General features: G+C 42.3%; 1 protein-coding gene across 6 annotated transcripts in view; it reads left to right on the plus strand.

The window, feature by feature from the left end:
- Positions 1-20,241, plus strand: part of LOC113152102 (ephrin type-B receptor 3) — a 54,822-nt gene extending 34,581 nt beyond the window's left edge. The window contains exons 4-16 of one of the 6 annotated variants that reach the window (XM_026345126.1): positions 2,833-2,988; positions 3,881-4,216; positions 6,594-6,718; positions 7,203-7,365; positions 7,717-7,825; positions 9,317-9,369; positions 9,592-9,798; positions 11,662-11,909; positions 12,411-12,626; positions 13,170-13,319; positions 13,546-13,745; positions 16,429-16,584; positions 18,429-20,241. In XM_026345126.1, the coding sequence (XP_026200911.1) occupies positions 2,833-2,988; positions 3,881-4,216; positions 6,594-6,718; positions 7,203-7,365; positions 7,717-7,825; positions 9,317-9,369; positions 9,592-9,798; positions 11,662-11,909; positions 12,411-12,626; positions 13,170-13,319; positions 13,546-13,745; positions 16,429-16,584; positions 18,429-18,537 (2,228 nt within the window). In that variant the 3' untranslated portion in view covers positions 18,538-20,241. Of the gene's footprint in view, positions 1-2,832; positions 2,989-3,880; positions 4,217-6,593; positions 6,719-7,202; positions 7,366-7,716; positions 7,826-9,316; positions 9,370-9,579; positions 9,799-11,661; positions 11,910-12,410; positions 12,627-13,169; positions 13,320-13,545; positions 13,746-16,428; positions 16,585-18,428 lie in introns of all 6 variants that reach the window. The other 5 variants (XM_026345125.1, XM_026345127.1, XM_026345128.1 and 2 more) reach the window with 5 other exon arrangements.
- The last annotated feature ends 3,891 nt before the right edge of the window (positions 20,242-24,132 follow it).

Here is a 24,132-nt window from a genome sequence, read left to right on the forward strand (position 1 = left end):
CTCCTGTGACCTCAGGTTTGGTTGGCAGCTAAATAAATGGAAATGCAAGGGTGCAAGGGTGTCTCTTTATGAGATCTGGGAGACCCTATGATGGTTTCAGGTCTGATGGAAAACATGAAGGGTTCACAGAGGTTGAGAACAAGGTGAATTTAAACAACAAGGTCTCAGCTGAAATGGAGTGTAGTTGACAGCAAGAGGAGGGAAAAAGAAAAATGGAATGTGTGTGTGCTGAGGGGTATAAGGGCGTAAAATTAGGCTTAGGGACTGTAGGTCAAATGGAGATAGAGAAAGATATGGGGTAGTGGTTGTTGGGGGGTTGGAGCTGATCACTGGGGTTGATTGCAAGGTGCCGGTGCAGTGTGTATGGTTGCATTTAATCTTTGCCTGCATGGGCTGAGACGGCTCATTCTACCTCTTATAACGGCGAGAGATGAGTACCCATTCTTGCAATAAAGTAGAAAGCAGGTGGATACTTTATACTGACATATTCTGGGAAGACCCTGTATATGAAATGTGCACTGACCTTTAGAAGGAGAGTGTGTATGTGTGTTAGTGTGAGAGAGAGAGAGAGCATAGCAAGTCTGAACTATGGCGTATGTGGTTAAAAACTCATTTATTTGTTCCTGGCAGCTCAGGGTTAAAGCCCTGGCGATTGGACCCTGATGAAATGTTCTCTAATCAAGCTTCACAAGAAACCACAAAGGATAAATCTCCTCCTCTTCTTCTCTTCTCACATCACCTCTCCTCAGGTCCACTGTCCTGTTCTCGCCTCTGTCACTGTTCTACTCCATCTTCCATTTGTCATCATCCTGAGGCTTTTTTGTTATCAATCCAGCATGGACCCCTCCAACCCCACCACCACTGTTCTCCCTTTTCCTGTACTGGTCTTTACCTCTCTCAACTTAAATCTGAAGGCTGTTGCTCTCATTAATACGCCACCAGAGTTGCAGTAAGGATGGGTGCATTAATATTAATCAACAAGCCTCTATGCCTTTCCACTCATTTTCTGCACATTTTTCACCCTCCAAATTTCTTTACTTTTTTCTTCATGCTCCACACTTTCCAATTTCAGCATTCATTCTAATCACTTCCTTAAGCTCTATGTTCTGCATGAGTGGATAAGACACAGGGGAGTGGGGAAGAGGGGGAAAAAAGCACCTGCAGGATTAGCATTTTCTATGCTTTCACCTCTTCCGACACTTCCTCCCTTTTTCTCTCCCCCCCTTGTCTTGCTTTCTCCTTCATTCTTTAGCATTTGCTCTGAGGAGAAAATGGATGAAAGGAGGAGGAGGATGACCTCTTTACTCGCTGGAAGTGACTGATCAGCACAAACGCTTCTTTTAATGAGAATGCTCTCTCAACATCATTCATTAGGCCAACATGCTCAAAACCCAATAATCTCATTCCCTGCAAATTAAGAAAAAAGCATGTCGTTCACTTTGTATTGGGTGAACTTAAATGACCTCGGTATGAGTCTTGATACCAAATCGAAGAACTTGTTCTTCCATCCGGTAAAACTGAAGGTCATGTCTTATCTGGTTATCAACCAGTACTTCCTGTGGTGTGGATAACTCTGATTAATAGTGTAGAAGCAAATACACTCAGTGATAACGTATATGGTGCAGTCAACTGGTGGTTTTGTGCTAATATTGAACTTTGAAAACTAGGGAAAACAGCAAGAGCAGGAAGTGGTTTGCTGTAGATTTGACCTCCAGGCTTGGTTGCTTTTAACAGGGAGTGAAAAACAAACTCCGAAGCCATGGTAATAATTGTCATTCAGAGGGACAAACATACCAGTGTGCCCTTGACATTGACAAGCTAACGCACTAGTCGGTCAGCTAATCAACTGGCCTCTGTAAACTTTGCTCGTCTCACCTGCTCTCGCCTTTTTTATTAAGCTGCTGCGGCACACTCATTCATCTTTTAACGAGACAGTTTATCAAAGATATGGAGCCTGCCAAACGGTTCTGGATCACAGTGCCGCTGTCAGTGTTTCCCTGCATGTCTGCAACTTATCACCTGCGTTATAAACATCTAAACGGCTGCTATAAATGGAGATTGGGCATTTACAAAGGCTCGCAGTGTTTTCATCTGATTAACTAGACTTTGCCTAATCAAGAAACAGTGTTGGTTAAACTATGTTAAGGTTTGTTTTGTGCAGGTCTGTAAAGGAAATCATCTCTAAGACAGAATGCTGCAGGTGGACCTTTTCAGAAAAGCCTCTTAACACTGAATGCAATTAAATGACTTGCACAGCTTTTGCACATTTGTGTGCAGACCCATGTTTGTGTGCACACATTAGCATATGGTATGTGTGATTCCCTGTTTATGTTTATATGTGTTTCATAAAACACTGAATTCAGATGAAAGCATTTAGACTCTGATGCGTATATAATTTGCTTTGACAGTCTGAGTATAGGTTTATGCAAACAGCTACATAGTTGCTTCTTACTAAAGGTACATTGTACAAGCAAGGGAAAAGGGGACATGCAGGAAGAGGACGTGAGGGGACAGACAAATAATGTGCATCTGTAGACATATGCATGAACAAACACTTGCAGAATACGTCAAATACAATGTGTCAGTCATTTTACAAGTGAACTGGAACAGTTGCTGTATGTGACCATAAAATGATCCATTTATATGACTTCAGATATAACGTCCAAAAACTAGATATAAGTGTGCTTGCATTTTAGTATTTTCATTCCAGAATGAAAGTACTGTAGCGAATTTAGGGAAATCCATAATAATATAATATAATATAATAAATTCATCATCAACATCTGCTAACATTTGTTGGTCTAACATTGGTTTTCTGTCTTTTGCAATCAGCTTGCAGCCCTGGCACTTTCAAGTCCAAACAGGGAGAGAGCTTCTGTTTGCCGTGTCCAGCCAATAGCCGTGCCACCTCAGGAGCATCCAACGTTTGCTCCTGTCGAAACGGTTACTACCGCTCAGACACCGACTCGCCCGACTCACCCTGCACTAGTAAGTAAAAACAGAACTAACTTTAAACATTGCATTCACGCAGTAATCAAATATATTGTTAACGACAAAACGTAATTCTTGATTCTGTGGTAAATGTTCTCTTAAATGCCCCTCTTTGAATTCTGCCCTCAGTAGCTGATAAAAGCTCCCAGGAGTGCATTCCCACTACACCACACAGAAGGCAAACACGTTTGCTTGCTTTCCCAGCATTATCCAAAACTTTATCATCCAACACTTCCCTCACAGGTTTATCCGTGAAGTCTATCTATTGTCAGTGCTGCCATGATTTTTTCTTCTAGCAGTACCTCACACACACACACACACACACACACACACACACATAGGAGTTAATTCATTCACTGCTGAAGAGAGCAGAAGATCCTTTTTTTTCTGTTGCTGGGGTGGGGGGCTGGTTCTCTTACAGTGCAGTGAGAGATAAGGCTCCGGTAATTGGATAAGAACTGCCAGAGCTCTGCCAATAGTTTGTCTTGCTCGTCCCTCCCAGCACTTTGCACACACACACACACACACACACAGTGGAAATGAGCATGCAATTCAAATTTGAACTCCTGTCCTTTTTTTTTCTACAAAATGCTGGAACAGTCTTGTTATGTAGAAATAAAAAATGTTCTTGTTAATGCATGACAAATCTACTAATAGCACAGCACAAAGAAAATTCTTGGGTCATGAATTATGTTGGTAGCAGCTATAGAATAATGGATGTATGTGAGTATAATGATATGTAAACAATGCTTTTCAATACAAATCTTGGTCAACAGTCAGTATGTCTCTGTACCTTCACCAAGACAAATTCCTTTTGTACATGGATATTAAATTATTTTCATTCCAAACCTATTTTTCTCATTTTGATCCCTGCTTTACCTTTTTGCAGCTGTTCCGTCAGCACCACGTAGCGTCATCTCCAGTGTGAACGAAACATCGCTCGTGCTGGAATGGAGCGAGCCACGTGACTTGGGCGGCCGCGAAGACATCTTCTACAACGTTATCTGTAAGAAGTGCCTTCCGGAGCGGGGAATGTGTTCACGGTGTGACGACAATGTGGACATCTCACCTCGGCACCTGGGTTTAACCCAGCGGCGGGTTGCCGTCCGTAACCTACAAGCCCACACACAGTACAGCTTTGAGATCCAGGCGGTGAATGGTGTTTCCAACAAGAGCCCCTATACACCTCAGTTCTCTGCAGTGAACATCACCACAAATCAAGCTGGTAGGTACAACTGCAGCCTTGTGGATACCTGTCACAAATCAATATTGAACTTGCAGGTGCTGCCAATTTTCAAAGGCTGGAATAAAAATACACAAGAATGTCAGAAAATACGTTCTGCACATAAGAAGTAGAGATCAGTTTCTTGTGGGCATGTAGGAGTATGTTACATATTTTCTTATTTGAACAGGGATTGAGAACGAAGACATTCTTCTCAATGAGCTTAGAAAGGGACCTTTTTCACACGCCCACAGCGTGCTCTGTACTAACACTGCTGCAAATAGCAATACTCAGGCAGTGTATATTCAAAATGTTGAACCCTCAGTATTCTAGCTGCCCACTGCTTCCAACCCACCATTCCTCCAGTGCACAGCAACAACGGTAACTAGGCCAATGTAGCAATCAGTGCTGAGATTACTTTTTTTTTGGCATACAGAAGATTGAACCCCAGCTAATACATATGCAGAATAACCAAGGGTACTAGTGATAGGCTATTACTTATGTTGCCTGTTATAAGACCAAAATTTACCATGTATATTAAAAAATATATTGGATTGACCTGGGCAAAGTTAAAATATATCTGCATGTGTAGATAGGTCAGTGTCTCTTTTTGCAATTAATTTTCAAATTGGTCATTTTAGAAGGTTTATTTTACTTTCAACATTCTTGTTCTTTTGAGTTGGTCTCTCTGCTTAAGTTCTCCGATGGCTCTTAATTTATGCCTTGGATGTATTTAGTCACTATGTTAAATTTACTCCTTCTGGAGACTGAGACAACACTAAGGATTATCCTTTGCTCCATCCCCCATCTGTCTTTTCTCTCCATGGCCTTGTCATCATCACCTCTAACCCTGTGTTCCTGGTTCTAAAAGATGCTTTAGGAATGCCTTCTGTTGGTGGGTCTAAGACCCAAAGTCCCCACAGGCCTCACAGGGCTGATTTGTGTGCCTCATTGTTTTACAAGGGGTCTGGCACTGGGCTGACACTGATCACTGTCCATCCTTGGGTGCTGGGGGTCAGTTGGGTGCAGAGACAGAGGTGAACGGAACAGGAGGGGGCAAGAGAGCATCAACTGTGATCAGATTATCCCTTGGTGTAGTTCCAAGACCATCCCTGCATGTGCATTCACCTTTTAAGAACCAAAATAAATACTAGGGCGGTACCCAGTAAGCTACAAGGGCCACCTCCATGGTTACTGCTATGTCTTCTCCTAGAGGAGGGCCCCTAATCCCTTGGCTAGAGTAACTAGGGGATCTGCCTAGGAAGCATTGTCTTCTTAGGGAGAAAGAGAGACATGGGAGGCCTGGGTGGATGGGGCTGGCAGGGGAGGCAAAGAAGCGGTAAAGGGAAGGTTTAGTGAGCAACGAGAGAGAGAGAGACAAAATGATGTCTGGCCACAAATACAGGCAGCAGAGGGAGAAGGGAAATGCAAGGGGAGGATCAAAGAACTAAAAACCGGGGATTAAAACGCTTTTAACAAGTAGAGAGAGAGAGAGAGAGAGTGTGTGTGTGTGTGTGTGTGTGTGTTGAGGGGGTAGGGTAGGAGGGGTTGGGAGTCTGCAGTGGTGAAAAAGAAGATGAAAAGTAGAGAGCTGAAGAGGACAGTGAGAAGGAAAATTGTGTCAGTGAAAGGGAACTTTATTTTTGAAGGGGAGATAGACAGTTCAAGTTATGAAACAAAAGTGATGGTTTCGACTGAGAGGAGGCAGTGAGTCAGAGGTACAGAACAAGCCTGAACTTAGAAAAGCAAAAAGAGAGACAGGGAGGCAGACAGCGCTTGGCTGTTAATAGGCACATGTGAACAAAGAATGAAAAACTCAGGTGGGTGGAGTGTATTTTATGCTCTGACTGTGTGTCCACATCGAATGCATATAACTATTTAAATGCATAAGTGGTCTATATGGCATATACACATTTTCATGTGTGGTAACAGGACCTATCCAAAGTACAAAAGGCTGCCGGCTCCCCATAGACAAAGGGAGCAAAGGTGCAGCAGTACTTCAGCTAGAGTTTTGTTAAATGTGTGAAAATTTCTACTTCCGTATGTGTGCTCGTTCTTATGCTTGCCTACAGTTTGTGTATGGCAGAGCGTACTGCATGTAGCAGAGACTTATCCATCAGTTTTACAGTGTGATTCTCTTGTCACATGAGAATTAGACATCCCCTCTCCCTCCACAAGGACTCTGGGAGGGAGAATTTGAGCATTAGTGGGGAATGGGCCTGCATACTAACTATTGGCCAAAGCTTTTCACAAAGCCCACAGCTTAAGACTTTGTGATTGGGCTTCTGTGGGCACACAAAGGCCATAGAACTTGAAAAGGCATGCACAGAAAATGAGAAATAAAAAAGATTTTCTTTTATTTGTTATTTGCTCTGTGCAGCTCCATCTGCAGTGCCCACGGTTCACCTGATGGCGGCCACAGCGAGCACCATGAGCCTGTCCTGGCTGCCACCAGAAAAACCCAACGGAATCATTCTGGATTATGAGATTAAGTACCATGAGAAGGTAAGCGGCACTGTAAATCGACGCCTCTAATTCAATCCAATTTCAGTGACTTGCATGGTCTCTGTTTTATCTGTGTTTCTGTAAATGTGGAAAACAATGCCTCTGCTGATAAACACATGGTTGCAGTGAGGCAAGTAACCATTTCCAATCTTAGCTTGTGAGATCATCCTCTACTTATTCCCCTCTTTGCTTCCCTCGATTCCTCCTTCCTTTTTCTCTTTCTCTTTTCCCAATCCTTTCCCATATGCATATGCTGCATTTGTTTCAGGAAGGGAACATAGGAACTCAGTGTGTATCTCCTGTTGGATTAACTACAATCTGTCTATCTCTATTTTTCTCTCTCACTCTTGTGTCCATATTTTTTCACATACCTGTATTGTTATGTTGTTTGGCCATGTTGGAAGAGTTGATGATGACAAACGAGAGAGCACAGCGGACTGCTATATAGTATGGTTTTCATCATTGACAGTTTTTGCATGTACAGGATCAAGGTGAGGCCATCGCCCATACCATGACTGCCCAACGAAGCAATGCCCGCATTGAAGGTCTCAAGGCTGGTACGCCTTATGTGGTACAGGTCCGTGCCCGAACGGTGGCTGGTTATGGCCGTTACAGCAGCCCAGCTGACTTCAGCACCAACCTACAAAGTATGTAACTCCTATACAGTATTCACTCTATTACCCAGGGATATATTAGGATATGTGTGGCTTAGAAGCAATACCTCTATAATAGTGCTGTGCATAAGCTTCTGAACATAATAGCGGCTCAAAAGCTTATAAAGCTAGAAGCTACTGTGCCTATTTTTCATACAATAATAACTGAAATCCTTGTAAAGAAATTAACTCACGATCAGGTAAAAATGTATGATTTCATAGCAATCAGTCAAGTTATTAACTTCTTGTTCTACATCATAGTCATCGAATGGTGGACTGCAGCTAGTGCAGGTATATGTTTGTGACATGTTTGTGACTTTTTTCTTTTTCCTTTGACACCTAAAGCTGACCCTCCAAAATCATGGCAGGAGCAACTGCCACTCATCGTAGGATCAGCCACTGCCGCCTTGGTCTTCATTATTGCAGTAGTGGTCATCGCTATTGTCTGCCTCAGGTCAGAATAAAACTCAAATCACTGTCTCAAGCTTCACCGGGTAGAAAAACACTTCTGTACTAACTCATTTACTTTTATCTAGCATACAGAAAAATGTTCACAGGAAAGACTCACAGAAATATCGGTGCAAAATACTTTTCCTTCAAGTTGAAAAACACTCAGATAGCTTCAAATGTCAACTTTATTTGCATGTCCTCCAAATCACCCAGGAACAGTCTCAGTGGATTGCTGGACCACCTGTGAGGCCCCTGAATGCCAGATTAGCTTTCTGATTCTGTGAATAATAAACATCTTTGGCCAAAATGCTACTTTTCTCACTGGACACAGCATGGTGGAACAGCTGTTGGGCCTGATAGGCCTGCCCTCATGGCCCGGCACTCAGAATCAACAGTGCGGTTGCCCGACCACAAAGAACCCAGATGCACCCTTGTCTGCTGGGCCCAATTGACTGGGAAGATGCGAGCGAATGCTCACACCTTTCAGAAAGTGTGACATGGCATCATCTGGGTCTAACTACACTCGTTTATCCTTATACCACTGATTTGTCAAACAGAAAATGCAGTGTGTGCGTATCTGTGAAAGGTTGGCACCCACCACCGACTGGCGCCCACTGGGTTCCCTCCGCAAGCCAGTTCAGGCAGCGACTGACAAGCGTGGGCATCAGTCACGCTAGACTGAATAATAATCTCCCTGACTCCCCCTCCTTTCCTTCTCCCTCCTGCCTCTTCACTCTCTTCTATTTTCACACCGCTACATTGTGTCTCTCTCAGGGTCTTGGCTTAGCTGCTGGTCTGACTGCCACAGAAGAAGAAGGAGAAAATAGTAATAATACAAAACACAGAGCTTCGGCATATTCCGGAACGGAATTAAAATTCGAAATAAGATGCAAATCACCATTGGGTATTATTGCCCTGGTTACTGGTTAGACAACAAAGGAAGCACATTAACATGTAATTTCAACAACCCAGCCCCCTCCACACCCCTCACCCCCCACCGAACGCAGAAATGCACGCATGCAGGAAAAAGAGAGACGAGAAATGGAGAAAATCAGGAGAAAATAAGAAGAGGAGGAAATAGGAGAAAGATTGAAATGAAACGAGCAGTCTGATATCAGCAGGGAGAGAAAGACGACACAGCTGAGTTTGCTGTTTGAGTCCGCTTTTGTCTTGGCTGCTTATTTTGGGGGTAGGAAAAATGAATGGCTTTCACCTGCTGCTTCAGACAATGGAAAGATATCATTTTGTTTAGACTGTAGTTACAATCCCTGAGTGTCAATCATTTCACCATGATGCAGTGATGAAGTCTTTATGTACAGCATATTACTTTCTTCAAAAGCAAAAGGACAAAGTCGTCTTTGCTAAGTCATGCATCCGTGTGGCTATAGTCATTATTAGGGATGTTTTTTCCTCATGCTTTTGTTGCTTTGCAGTATTTGCTCCCTGCTGTGTAAAATCCACGTGACTCAGTTTGTGTTTTGATCTCTCTCAACAGAAAGCAGAGAAATGGCTCTGAATCGGAGTACACAGAGAAACTGCAGCAATACAGTAAGTCTCTCTGCTGAGATGCCCCTCCTTTTTACACTATACCGCAATCTAGCAGTAGTATTTTGCATCAAGTTAGCAATGACTGAACATCCCTAAAAACTAAAAACTAGCATATACATTATTTGACATTATAGTAATAAACTATTGTTTTAAATGATAAAGAGCATCTTTGTTTGGCGGCATAGATTCACTTTCCTGTTCTTGCCACTGAATCCCCTATAGTAACGCCGGGAATGAAAGTCTACATTGATCCCTTCACCTACGAGGACCCCAACGAGGCAGTGCGCGAGTTTGCCAAGGAGATCGACGTCTCCTGCGTGAAGATCGAGGAGGTCATTGGCGCAGGTAACCCACCAAAGCTCCTGAGCTACAGGGGGAAGACTGCTAGTCACCTCCAGGCCATACCGTTAGAGGACTTCACACCAAGCGGTACTTTCACTCAATTCATCGCTAGCCCTATCCTTGCCCTCCCCTCCACCACCACACTCGTCATCTTTTAGGAACCCCTACTCCAGTCTTACAGATGTCTCCAGCACTGTCATGTGTTTAAAAGCATTACTAGCTACAGTATGTCCCCTTTAAGTTTCCCAGACTCACAGTCCTAGTAGCCTTTCATTGTTTACAATGCCATGTGCATATGGAGTAGCTGTAATACTTTTTGTTTGGTGGATTATCATTTTGTCCATGTCCTATAGAAGGAGCCCAATCCTGGAATGAGATAGATGCTGCGTGAGGAAATTAATTTTGTTTAAATAAGTATGACGCAGCAATCAGTTCCAAATTATTTGAAAATCTTCTTAAAACTAATGGAGGCAGATTTTGGACAATGCTGACAACGGCCCCATACAGAAAGGATTTTTTTTCTCTGGAGGAGATTTCAATTCTGTCCAATCAGTGTGTTATTCCTTTATTATCTGATGTAGTATTAATTACTGCTCTATTGTTTTTTGGCACATTTGTTGGCAGTACATTTTGTCCATAACACCCTACAAAGTGATTAAATGACTTGTGGCTATCAATCATTATATGTGTAGGAGCCTGGGGAACATACTGGGTTGTACAATACAATTCTTGTTACCATGGATAATACTTTATTTATCTCTCTCATCTCCCTATTTCAATTAATTTAATTAAAAGAGTAATCCTGTCTGGATGGGGCACAAGATATTAAAATGACTTTAGTCCAGGATTGGCCGTCCCTGACCTTGCCTACTTCTTAGTGTCTTTGTTAAAGAAGGCATCGTTACAGTATATTTGACCCCTGTTTCTGGCACTTACACTTCTTCCACTATGTCGTTGTGTCCTGTCTTTTGGAAAACCCTCCCTAACATTTGATATTGTAGATAAAATATTTCATGTATCTGTTATATTTGATAGTAATATATCTGCTTAAAAGCTGCAGGATTTTGCCAAGTGAAGTTGAGTTTTCTTAACATTGTATCTGAGCCAAAAATGGAGGACGTTGAGCTGGGAGTCCCTACTACTGCTTCTGCTACTACCATTACTACTGCTGCTGCTAAGACAGTGCTTCTACTGCTGCGGCTACTACTTGAAACCCGTCGCTTCCCAGCATTCGCCTTTAAAGTGACAAACCCTCAACCCCTGTCTCCCCTGTTCCCCTCCTCTCCTCTGCCCCTTCCTCATACACCCTTCCATCCCCTGCCCCCTGTCCCCTGACTTCGCCACTCTCACCTTTACACTTATGTCGACACACATCGCTCTCATTGCATTCTTGCACACGCTTGGTGTAGACTCTAAACGTAAAGCGTCCTCAACCCCAAGAACCCCTAAGCTTCTTTCTCCACCTATCTCATCGTCCTGTGCTCACTACTCCAGCCCCTGTGAAGCTTAGCACCACCCATCTATTCCTTGCTCCCTTCCTCCTCTGACCCACTAAGCTTCTCGCACCCTGTCATCCACTCTATTTTTGCATTTTTTCTATTTTATATCTTCTCACATTTCATCATTATGCCTCACACTCACCGTGCTGTTTCTTTTAATCCATAGTTTAACAGCACAAAGTCACTGTATGCTCCCACTATCACCATCATCCCATCACAATGGCCTAGAGTTATGGCTTCTGTTGCAGTTCCCCCTGTCCCACGGCTCCTGCTAGCCTTCCCTGGCTCCTTGGTTCTAACCAGTTAACTGTTCCCTCTCCCCTCTTTTCCCCCACTCTCCTCCACTGTTCCTTCATGCCTCTCTCCCATCCCTGTTTTTCTCTCTCTCTCCTTCCACCTCTCCCTTTCTTCTTTTGCTGTTGCTCTGGCTGTCTCACCTGGGCTCTCACAGGAGAGTTTGGGGAGGTGTGCCGCGGTCGCCTCAAGCTGCCTGGGCGTCGGGAGATCATCGTAGCCATCAAGACTCTGAAAGTAGGCTACACTGACCGCCAGAGGCGAGACTTCCTGTCCGAGGCTTCCATCATGGGCCAATTTGACCACCCCAACATTATCCGTCTGGAAGGAGTAGTCACCAAGAGTCGGCCTGTCATGATTGTGACTGAGTTCATGGAGAATGGGGCACTGGACTCTTTCTTAAGGGTAAGAAAAAAGACAAAAGTAACTGTTTCTTGGCTTATCCTTGTGAAATATGTATCTGTGATTTTATTTATTTATTAATGCAAAGCCAACAAGCAAATAAGCCCATCCAAATCCGCTTGATCTTACTTTTAGTAATCTCACATTCTCTGGTGCCGTTCTTCTTAAGCTCTACTGCAGAGTAATGAATATCTGACAAATGCTGCATTCAGTCAATGGGTGACATTTACAAAGTGCACCATCTCCAATGAATCCCAGACTCAAAGTCACATCATACATTGTCTGTCAGATAAAGGGGAGTAATAAAGGAAATATAGAAAGGAGAGGAATGGGAGATGGGTAGGTAGGATGGAAGATGAAAGATGCAGGTAAGATGAAATACAAAAAGAACCCAACAAGGCATAAAGACCTAAAGTAAAAAGAAGACAAACATTTATTACTTTGAACATGCAACCTCTGTACACTTTCCAATTCATCCTGTCATTCTCTTTCTTCTCTTGCCAGCTCAATGATGGGCAGTTCACAGTGATCCAGCTGGTTGGCATGCTGCGTGGTATCGCAGCAGGCATGAAGTACCTGTCAGACATGAACTATGTGCACAGAGATTTGGCTGCCCGTAACATCTTGGTCAACAGTAATCTGGTGTGTAAGGTGTCTGACTTTGGTCTGTCGCGTTTCCTTGAGGATGATCCTACAGACCCCACCTACACCAGCTCATTGGTAAGTCAGTGTATACACATGTACTGTATGTGTTTGTGTGTGAACTAAAATTGGAAATCAATGTTTTAAAGTGCTACGTGTTATGTTTTAACATCAGTATATAACAGATAATTTTTTACCACATTCAATAATAATATTTTAACATTTACAACACTGACACGTGTTAGTTTATTAAACAAATAGATCTACTATATGTCTAGTCTATTACCACATTACATTACCATTCTGCATAATTATATACTAAAGCAAGTGTTGCACATTTGGAAAGATTCCTCAAATTATATATCGATGTTAAAACTATTTGTAGCACATTAAATATTCCTAAAGCTTCATGTCTGTATGTCATCTTCTGTAACCGTGTTACTAATCTGGTATGCATGTGGTGCTTGGGTTCTACAGCATGCATCCATGTGTTGTGTATCAATGTTTCCCTTAGACTGTGTTTTTCTCACCCTCTCTCTCCCTCTTGTATGTGTGTGACTCTGTGTTTGTGCTCCATCCCTCCAGTATTTCATGCTCACCTACTCATTCGCATATCCACAGGGAGGAAAGATCCCCATTCGCTGGACGGCTCCCGAGGCGATTGCCTACAGGAAGTTCACCTCAGCCAGTGATGTGTGGAGCTACGGTATTGTCATGTGGGAAGTGATGTCGTATGGCGAGCGGCCGTACTGGGACATGAGCAATCAAGATGTAAGATAATATGAAGAAATGTTTTTCATAATATTAGATGTAGCACTTATTTCTATGAATTACCCAAGTGCTGTTTTATGTTTTTGTTCATTTTACCTGTCCATGCTCTTCTGTCGCTCATTTGCTTTTTGCGTTGACCGATCTATTTCCTTATGTTCTCCGTTCATCTTCTGCACCACACCTTGATATTAGAAGTGATTGTGATTTCCATGCCACCCTTCCTCAGGTGATAAACGCTGTGGAGCAGGACTATCGACTGCCCCCACCCATGGACTGCCCCACAGCGCTGCATCAACTCATGTTGGACTGCTGGGTAAAAGAAAGAAACCTGCGACCTAAATTCACCCAGATTGTTGCCACGTTGGATAAGCTAATCCGCAATGCTGCCAGCCTTAAGGTGGTCACCAACAGCACACAGTCCACTGGGTAAGTCTCGAGAGTATTACATAAAAATATGTTGGCCACATTAAGTTCAGTCTCAGTTGAGTCTTGAGTTTCATTCGGTGGACCTCTGGTCATTGTGTAGTGGATATTAGTGCTGTTTTGTTTATAAAAATCTTTGGTTTTCTTAAATCATATTTTTGAAGAAGACCTGCTGGCCCTGGGCATTTCAGTAACAGGTCTTATATACTGTTCATACTTTATATATAATCTATTTCATTGAATGAGCTTTGAATTTTTAGCTGTGAGGGTACTGGCAAAGCCATGTCATTTGGACATGAGACAGAGCAACTGCAATAATGATTTCCATTGTGCAAATATTCCTTATTGAGTTGGTTGATATAATGAAAATGAGTCACTCTGACTCAGTAAAATCTCTTTAACTACTATAAAATGCAGATTCTTTCCCATACAACCCGGTAGTTCTTACAAATGCAGCCATGGTCGTCATGCAAATCCAAATTGTTATTGCTCAGTACAGCCCTTAAAGCAAGTCCTTTACCAACTGGGAACTTAATGAGTGACGTCACATCTTCGTTTAGCCGCAGTACCTCTCTCTGCAGCCTGTTTCCTGGAAAGAATTTGGAGAAAAGAAGGTGGCAGAGTTGGAGTGCAGTGGAGGAGGGTGACCTACCTATATGTCCCTGCATCAGGGTCTTTCTGTCTAGAGGGAGGGCTGCAGACAATCCTGAGTTGCACTCAAGGGGGAAACCAGGGTCTCGGTTGGCCACTGAAGTGACATTCTTAGAAGATTAAGCTTGTGGTTAATTAGCTCGATTGAGACGATGCAAAAAAGAGATGGGAGCGTCTTTTAATTAGCCACTAACGAGATTTTAAACGGGCCAGCGGAGAGGTGGCCTCCTGCCGACAAACCTAACAAGAGAGGAGTGAAAGATGATACCGTTGTGGTGGTTGGGTTTGAAGGGTGAGTGGTAGTTAACACTCTTTGATAAAAAGCTTTAGGTTTTGGTTTGTACTTTGAACTTTGGTGATGTTAGGCTTCTAGCACCAGTGAGTCAAGTGTTTACACTTCCAATGTTGTGTTTATGTTGTAAATAATACAACAGCGCTTCATAAATGAGATATATCTACTCTCTAAACATCTTTTGGAGAATACGTGACAGTCCCAACCACTAACCACAAATTTAAGCTTGACCCGTAAAAATATAGCCATTTTTCTGCCTGTGGTTCACATATAGCCTACAACAAAGTGGACCTTTTTGAAGCCATCTTTAGAGAAGTGGACTAACAATACTCCATTAAGAGAATCCAGAGTCTGGTGTTAACGACGGCCTGAGGCCTACGGCTCCGAAGCACAGACCTTATTAAAATATCTACAGCACTCAATGGAGCCTCTGTATCATAGTTATTAACTCTCCCTTCATGCTTTTTCTCTCTCCATTCCTCTTTTAATTGTTTATGAATCTAATGCCATCAAAAAGGATGACAGGGATCAACGGAGCAGAGAGGAGGGGAGACAGTGCTTCTCTGTCTCTGTGTCTGCTCCTCATCTGTTTCTCCTCCTTCACCTCCCTGCACTTTTTTGTTGCCCCCTTCTGCCTCCCCCACCTCCTCCTGTTCATCTGCTCCACTTCATTCTGAGTTGGAGCACAGTTTTATTAAAACTCCCAAGGTGGCCTCCCTATCTGCAGCATTGATCAGCACAGTGGGTATAGGCTCTACATGCGAAACACATTTTCAGGGATACATACAGATACACTCATTTAAAAATCTGTCACAAAAGACAAATGCATTGATACAGACACAAATGATCAGTCAAACAAGTTTGGGTCATTCTTTGCATGTGTTTACCGCAATATCACAATTCAAATCCTGACATGCAACCACACACATGTAAACAGCATCTGTGTTTACATTCCACAGATATCCCCCCCGTCATGAAACATTTTCCTAGCCTATCCTAGCCTATTAGTTCACACCAGTCCAAATCTACTTCGAGCCGACCTGCAAAACCAGATGAAATCCAATTCTGAGATCACATTTACATGTGTACAGTGCAGCTCAATACAGTCACTCAGATAGGATTTCATTTTTTTTTTTTTAGTTTCTGTCTTGCCAGGCCTCTCAGACAATACAGTGACTTATAAATGCAACAAGACAGAGAGGAACAGGAACAGAGATATCTAGATATTTCCGGGGTTTCCTGAGGCACATTTTGCATTCTTAACGTCTCTGACGGTGTCACATACATTTTTTCTTGACTGAGAAATGCACGGTTCCCATTATAGTAAACCAGTTATTGTAATGATAACATATGAGTATGCTTTCTTAACATAAATCTAATCTGGTTCCTTGTGAATTATAATGTGGTAGTCATCAAGACCTGATTTGTCATGTGCTCTGTCAATACACACCACCTTACCTCATCCGCTGCAGCGCCAGCATCCACCACCAGAGCCTCCAGCCAGTCTCTCCACAATCATAAAACCGCCCACCCCTACTCCCCCACCACCCCTGCACATAACTCCTTACATGTGGAGGAGAGGAGAGGTGAGAAGAGAGGGGGAGAGGTGGAGAAATTGAGAGGCGGCGCTCAGTGGGGGGCGTTTGGGGGTGAGGTTGGCCGGAAGAGGCAGTAGAGTCACGACCTTAACCCTCTCTCTCTCTGTTTCTCTTTCTTCCTCCTCTCTCCCTCTTCCCCATGTAGGGTATCCCAGCCCTTGCTTGACCGCTGTGTGCCAGACTATACCACTTTCACCACTGTGGGAGACTGGCTGGATGCCATCAAGATGAGCCGCTATCGTGACAACTTCGTCAATGCTGGATTTGCTTCCTTTGACCTGGTGGCCCAGATGACAGCAGAGTGAGTGGAGAGGGAGTGAATTCACCTAATCAGGCCTAGAATGATTGACTGGGCTGAGTTACAGAGTCGAATTAGTGTTACACAGATTGACCTTGAGAGGGAAACAAGTAGTCTCATAGAAAAAACATAAAATGTAGAAAAGTGCTCTTAGTAAGATCAGGCATCAAATAACCGAGAACAGATGTAAAGCATGGAAAATAAACATTTCGCTATATCAGTGCATTTGACATTCAGACATATCAGAAATACACTGTGTGTTAAAAATAATCAGAATTAACATATAGCTGTGGTGATGTACGAATAATAAAAGGTACAAGTTCGCAAAATTTACTGGCAACTCACCTCAGCAGGAGAAACAAGAGTATGTAGAACAACAGCAATAAATGAAAACACAATCACAACAATTTCCTCTTCCGCTGTGTTTACAAACAGGAAATGATGTAATGGAAGTCATGGGAGTTTGAGGCCAGTGATGATCAAATAAATGAATTACGATTATAATGATCAATAAATCATCCTCATTAGCTGGATAATAGGCAATGGAGGTGGGGGTAATTTGTTTCAATTTGGTCAGGCTGACAGGTGTAGTGTACTGTGGCTCTCTGTTGCCCTTAATGGCCAGTAATTCCTCTAATGGTCCCCATTTATTATCATTTCATCCTCCATTGCTGTGCTGATGGCAAAATATTAAAAACCACCATTTATTTGTGTGAAATTGCAGTGATGCACCCTTACTTGGCTTTGGAGATGATGTGGGCTATGTAGTGTGGACGTGGACGTGCTGTATGTGCTGTATGTGTGTGTTTGCTCATGTGTGGGTTTGGCTGCACACTTTTGCACTCACTCATATGGATAGGGCCACAAAGTCATTGAGACAAGCACAGCGAAGGCTTGTGTGTCTAATATTAGATTATTCAGTAGTTGTGTGTGTGTGTGTGTGTGTGTGTGTGTGTGTGTGTATAATTGGACGAAGAGGACGCAGACTGTGGCAGAGAACCAACAGTTAGCTAATCGCTGCCCCAGACGCCAGCCGCTCTCCTCAGCTATCGACTAGGGAAATCAAATAAGTGAGCGGAAAAGAGAGATTCTTGTGATATTATTGCACAGTGTTAAACCAACATGGGTATGAGGATTAGATTATGCTGTCTGACTAATAACAGTCCAAGCAGGTGCAGCCTTTCTATGGTTGTTGTAGTAACGTCAACTGTATGTCAACATTTTCAGATTTTTCCACCCTACTCCTGAGGTTAAGGCCGTCTACTAAAGTTCACACTGTTGGTAGAACGTGTGAGTCAGTAGCTAAATGACTTTCTATTTTTATTTGCTGTACAATGGAAGCCGTGATAAAGAGAAAATTAGTTTGCTCACACATACAAATGTGAATGAAACATACTCGCCGATATTCTAATATGTTACATAAAAACGTCTTCTGCTTCGCTGTTACTATAGCAAAGTGTCAGGCTGGTGCAGATTCTGTGAAGTCTGCCAGCTGTCGAACAGTAGCTAAGTTTGCTCTTTAATCATTAACTATCACATTAAGGCTTTTTGACTCCTCTCTGCTTGCCCACCTGGCAGGCAACAGAAGTATGCTGCATTAAGACTAACTTCGGCTATAGCTGGATGAGTCCCTATTTTGTTGACATACCCTTAGGAAGCCATTTCATGGGTGATTGCCAAGGTGCTTGCCTGTCCCTGTTCCCACCTGGTAGAGTGGAGTGTGTGTTTACTTAGGTGAAAAGTGAAATTTGCAATTCAATTTCAGACATGTGATGTTTGTCTGCTTTTATTTTTTTATGACTGAGCCACCTGTTCTTATTTTCCACCCCTTTCTTCTCACTCCACAGAGACTTGCTGCGGATAGGGGTGACACTGGCTGGCCATCAGAAAAAGATTCTTGGTAGCATTCAGGACATGAGACTACAGATGAACCAAACACTTCCTGTCCAGGTGTGAGAGACAGGACACACAGACCCATGCAGTCTAAGGACAACCAGACAGGAAAAGAGGGGAGGAACTGTGCCAGAGAGAGCCACTGGAAAACCCTAGCTGCCTGACCCATCTCTGCCAATTACTTGCTACGGAACTGGCTTGCAGTGCCTCAGAATATTTTTTTTTGTTTATTTCATTGCCACTTCCATTTCCTGTTCCTGCTTTGTTATTTGTTCTTTTTTCATCCAATCAGAATTTGTGTGTTTTTGAACAAGGAGAAATAGTTAACCCCTTTATAGCTCATGCGTGCCTCACCAGCTCTGCTGTGGGTTGACATTTGCATGCATGTGTGTTTTAGTGAGGTTGGCCTTAGCCCTGTATCTGAAATATCACTCTGATCCTCACACAAGAGCCCCTCACCTTGACCCCTCAACCCAGCTCTGAAGGACATAATACCTAGCAAGGAATAAACACTCTGGTAAAAAAAAAAATGTGAACAAATGTTCACAGACACACAAAAAAAAAAAAGCCTAACGAAAAGCAGAGATGTTTTGGACCCGAAGGACGTTTCTTCCCCTTGTTTTACTGTGCATGTGTGCTGTTCTCCATCTTCATATTGAAGGTGTTTTATCTAAAGGGCACTTGCTGAAGAAGAGTGAGATGGTGGAGGAGGAAATGTGATGGGCTGAGGTCAAGAGGATGACAGAGGTCAAAAAGGCCAAAGGAGGCCGGACACTTGTTTGGGCTGCTGAATCCTCGGCAGGTCACCGGATGGTTTCTTTACTTTGACCTGAAGTGACTCAGGATAGTTTCACAGCTCGGGATCACCTGCTCATCAACTGTGTTTTTACAAATCCAATTGTTTATTTTTGTTTGTTCACGCTACATATTTTTTTCTTCCCTTTTTTGGCTTTCTTACCCATTTCTGTGAGATTTGTGGTTTCGAAATGGCCCGGTCGATCTTAAGTACTCCTACAGGACGCTATATGTGATTATGGGGAGACTGGGACTGTGGCAATGTTATGGGAAGACCACTTGGCCTTTTGTGTGCGATTTTGTATGTGTGTGTATGTGTGTGTGTGTGTGTGTGTGTGTGTGTGTGTGTCTGGATGTATGGATGTGTCACATTGCACACAAGTATACTGTATAATACAGCTTCCGCTATTTGCCACCGTGGAGAATTAACGCATGAACAGAACCGTGACAAGGAGCAAATATATCTGAAACAATAACACTATATTCTGTGGACAGCTGTTAAACATTTTTTTAATGAATCCAAAAAAATGAACTTGGACACACACACACACACACATATATATATACATGCATCATGCAGAAACTGAGAGAAACCGTGACGGACACCTTACTTTCTACTTATTATTACTGGAGATAGAAATAATCAAAATTCTTGTTTAAATTTTTTGACATCCTGCCCTATGTATTTATTTGTACCTTGCCCGCCCGCAACACCCAGATGGACTATAGGCCATTTGGGACTTTGGACTTGGAACAATCAGAAGGATAAGAAACTCCAAGAGAATTCACCTAATAAATTGATGATTATTAAACAAATGAAATTGCATATAAATTGGATATTGTATTTTTGTTGTTGTTCTAAACAGCCTGTACATGTTTTGTAACAAAAATATGATAAATAACAAAAGAAAAAATGGTGTTTTGACAAAATGGAAGTGTTGTCGTGAAATGTTTGATTGAGAGTGTGATTAACAGAAAGGGAAAGAGGGATGCTGGTAAATCAGTAGGGAGAGGAGGAGATGAACATTAACCACGGTTAGACAGCTGGTCATAACATGTCTCCCTGCTCTGCTCTCCGCCCGTTGTCATGGGAGTCTGTGTAAGTGTGTTCAAGTCTGTATGTGTTGCCTGAACTGAATATTAAGCTTCCCAGATCCATTCTCATTCTCAACATAAAGAGCATTTGTGAAGCACTGAGCTGTTACTAATAAGCTTCCAGATCCATTATTTTCAATTCAAAACATCCTATAAACATCTCAAATGCACTGTTGTGGTTTACCATTGCTTTAATCTTAGTTATTTACCATCATCTCCGACAATGGGACACTCCCAACCAATTTCATGTAGGACTGTTAAGGAGTCATTATGCAGAAGGTCCAGAGATGATGCAGCTTATCTGCCAATCACAGATCCATTACAGGATACTCATTAGCTGTCAGAAGAGAAACCTACCAGTCTTTTCCTGTCAGGTTGATTAATACTGCATACGATATGGCGTTGCAAAGATACGAGCACACACCAGGCGCAGACATACAGTTAGCTGACCTACCATTATCTCTCTTCATTTCCTGTCTGGCCTGGAATTATCCTGTCTAGCTCAGGCTGCTGCATGATTAGTACAGTGCAGGATCAACAGCCCTGGCACGCAGACAACCAAAATCTTCAGGACCCCCTCATCCTAAATGCTAGCAGCTGCATCGCAGAGACCGTACTATTTGCACTTCTCACAGAGGGGTGTTTGAAGTGGATTAAGGGATGGGACAGCATCACTGGTGTGATCTTCCAGACAGTCTCCATATTGTTCAGGTTGGAGCTGATCAATGCAATATGTGAATATTATTAGTTAGATGTGTAATTAGTGTGATGTTAGTTATTTTGCCATATTACTTGTGTCAGCTTCTTTTAAGTCCCTTCAAAAGCCATGGAGAATATTATGCAAAGCAACATGTTCCCTATTTTATATTGTTTCATCTTGTTCCACATACACATGTTTTCACTAGTGTTCTTGTGTTCCCTGTGTAAAGAGCTCACTGTCCTGTAGCAGTTGCAGTACATAATCAAGTGGTTATCTAATAGTTGTGTACTCAAGCTATACAGGAAATATGTCTGAAATATGTTTGAATGGTTTCCAAAGTGTCAGTTCAGATTTCTGATATAATAGCGTAGAATCAGAAGCAGAAGCTTTATCAACGAGATTCACTAACATGAGTAGGAAGCACTGAAAGTGCCTGTTAGATGAGTAAAACCTATATTTTGTTTCTTTCCAAAGCAAAACACAATTCCGATTGAAAATGATAGCGCTTACGTTTGAAGGAAACGGAAGCTCATTTACTCCGAGGTTCCCAGGAATATAAAATACCATGTCCTGTTCTTCCACGCGGCTCACTCATTCAATCAGCTGTCCCACTGTTGTAAACGTGCATGTGGCTCCAAACAAGATGCAGTTGACGAGCATAAGAATAGAGGAGGGGGCCAATATTGAGGCTAAACACAATCAGATGGCAGACATCCCCACTGATAAAAAATGGCAGCGCTTTGGAGCTTCCATGAACTATTGATGAGGTACACATGGTTTGCTAGGGTCTGGAGTTGTGTTCACCCAAGTCAACCAGCCGTGAGTGATGAGCTCAACTGGCACTGCTGCACATCTTGGAATGATTAAACTGCCACCACATCAACTGCAAACAATTAATCTTTAAGTGGATTTTTCACACATTCGTCTGAGTGTTTAATATTTAACATTTGCAGAGAGAGAAAAAAAGGAACTTGCTCTCATGTGTTTTTGGTTCATCCTCTTGACTGCACATTGCTGAAATTAAGATGGACTGTTATGTTTGTGTGTGTGAGAGTGTGTGGAATAAAAGAAAATACAGTTTTATACCGAAAACTTTTTGATCAGCAGAGTTAGGCTTTCTTAAATGTTTGTGTGCCAATAGAAATCAAACTATCCCAACATTCCTTTCAACTCTCTTTCCCTATTGTGTCCTTTACAGATCATTAACTCAACCATCCTCCCTGAAAATCCTTCACTTTAAACTTTCTTTTTCCAGTTGTCTGTTTTAAATAAGTATATAATGGACTGTTTCATTGTTTTCTGACAAGCTTACTGCACATCTGTCTTGGTCTCATTTTTGAAAACCACCCTCTCATACAGTGAAACGAGATGTTTCAGAGCGTACTGTACACGTATAGTAACCTGGGATAGGGGCAGGCGTTGCAAAATGAAATTGTTAATTCCTCTTTGCTATGAGATGTATTTAATGGTGCGGACATACACAACAAATTACTAAAAATGATAATGCATTCTTGTAGAAATATTTTTAAAAGACCCTTTTGCAATTAAATTATTTAAGAAATGTGACCTGATCTGTTGACTGAGTCTTTGTGTTGTGTTTAATTAATCCAATGTGGACTTCAAGTAAATTGTTCTTCCATGAGGTACCATGCCAACTCATAATCACACACATGTTCTCCAGTCCCATAATTACCCAAGACAAACATGTTCAGTTTCACTCCTTATCGTTTATGGCCATCCCTCACTCCTATAATCATTACCAGAACTTCATGTAGTTTTTCAGGAGTTATCATAATAACATTTCTCGTTGTTTGGCACCAACGCCTCCGTTCAGATAATTATCTGCTTGTGATAAATACACTACTCACCCAGTGCACGTTTTCATTATGTGCTCAGTATAGCTGTTATCGGGAACATTTTTCATCCTTCATCCTTTCATCCAGATTTCTCTGATTTGATGGTTTTGTGTCATATGCAAGTTTATTCTAATCATCATGGAAAAAAGGGCATAGTGTAAAACTGTTTGTAAAAGTTGTATTTTGTAATGCCGTCTTTCATCTTTGTAGCTAAACTCACATGATGAGTGGATATTGATCTTCGGGAGAAGTTACCCCGAGTTCACCTGCTTCTAATGCGTCTTTAGTTCCTCACCATTACTGAAGTTGTTGCCATGAGTTAAACATCACTATTCAAAAGTGGCTTGACAATTGTAGCTGGGAAAAGCATGACTTGAATTACATATCCATCGAGAAAAAAACTATGATAGTGGCATATTTCCAAGTCAGATATAATTTCTCAAAGGTTACTATCACAATGAGGGTGTTTTGCTCTCAGAATCGTTCATTGTGACACAATTTGAATTGATTGTGACAACATGTCTTGCAATTCACGGTAGAACTACAGTATATCAATAAGTCGCAACAAAGCTCCCCATATTGTCTTTCAAGTCTGCTAATTAATATGAGCTCTACTCATCTCTGCAGGGACTAAGCCAGCAGTCCTGATTCCCAGAAAAACTGGGAAAGGTGCTCAGATCATAGATTCTACCTCATCCGCCCTTCGCCTTGTCCCCTGGCTCCCCTCTTCTTCCTTTGCCTGTCCAATTAAATACAAAGCTTTGGATCGGTTGGTCTCAGAGTCTGGGTAGAGCAGATATTTTTGAAACGCTCCCCCTTTAGATGCACTCATTGCATTGTCAACAGAGGATTATGTAGTTTCTTCTTTGTGCGGCAGCAGGAAGAATACATTTTTGCTCAGATCTCCCCAGTTTTACAGCCTCTCATTCTTCCCTGGTATTGTCAGATGATGGAGTCACTGGACATATATTAAAGAACGGGCAGCATTTCACAGACACATTGTGTACTTATTTTTTCTTTCTGGTCATTTGATATGATAATCAGCTTCTATTTTTCCATTGTGGCAGCAATTTGGCAGAGGAAACCTAAACTCCCCTAATAAAGAAAAAGAAATGAACCATGACTATTTGTACACTGAGACAGACTGGGGACCGTATCATAGGTTTTGATTTGTTTTGACTAGTCCAGTAGCGGGTGCTCCTTCAGTACTCA

Source organism: Anabas testudineus, chromosome 4 (genome assembly GCF_900324465.2).
Source record: "Anabas testudineus chromosome 4, fAnaTes1.2, whole genome shotgun sequence".
In the NCBI taxonomy this organism is placed as follows: domain Eukaryota; kingdom Metazoa; phylum Chordata; class Actinopteri; order Anabantiformes; family Anabantidae; genus Anabas; species Anabas testudineus.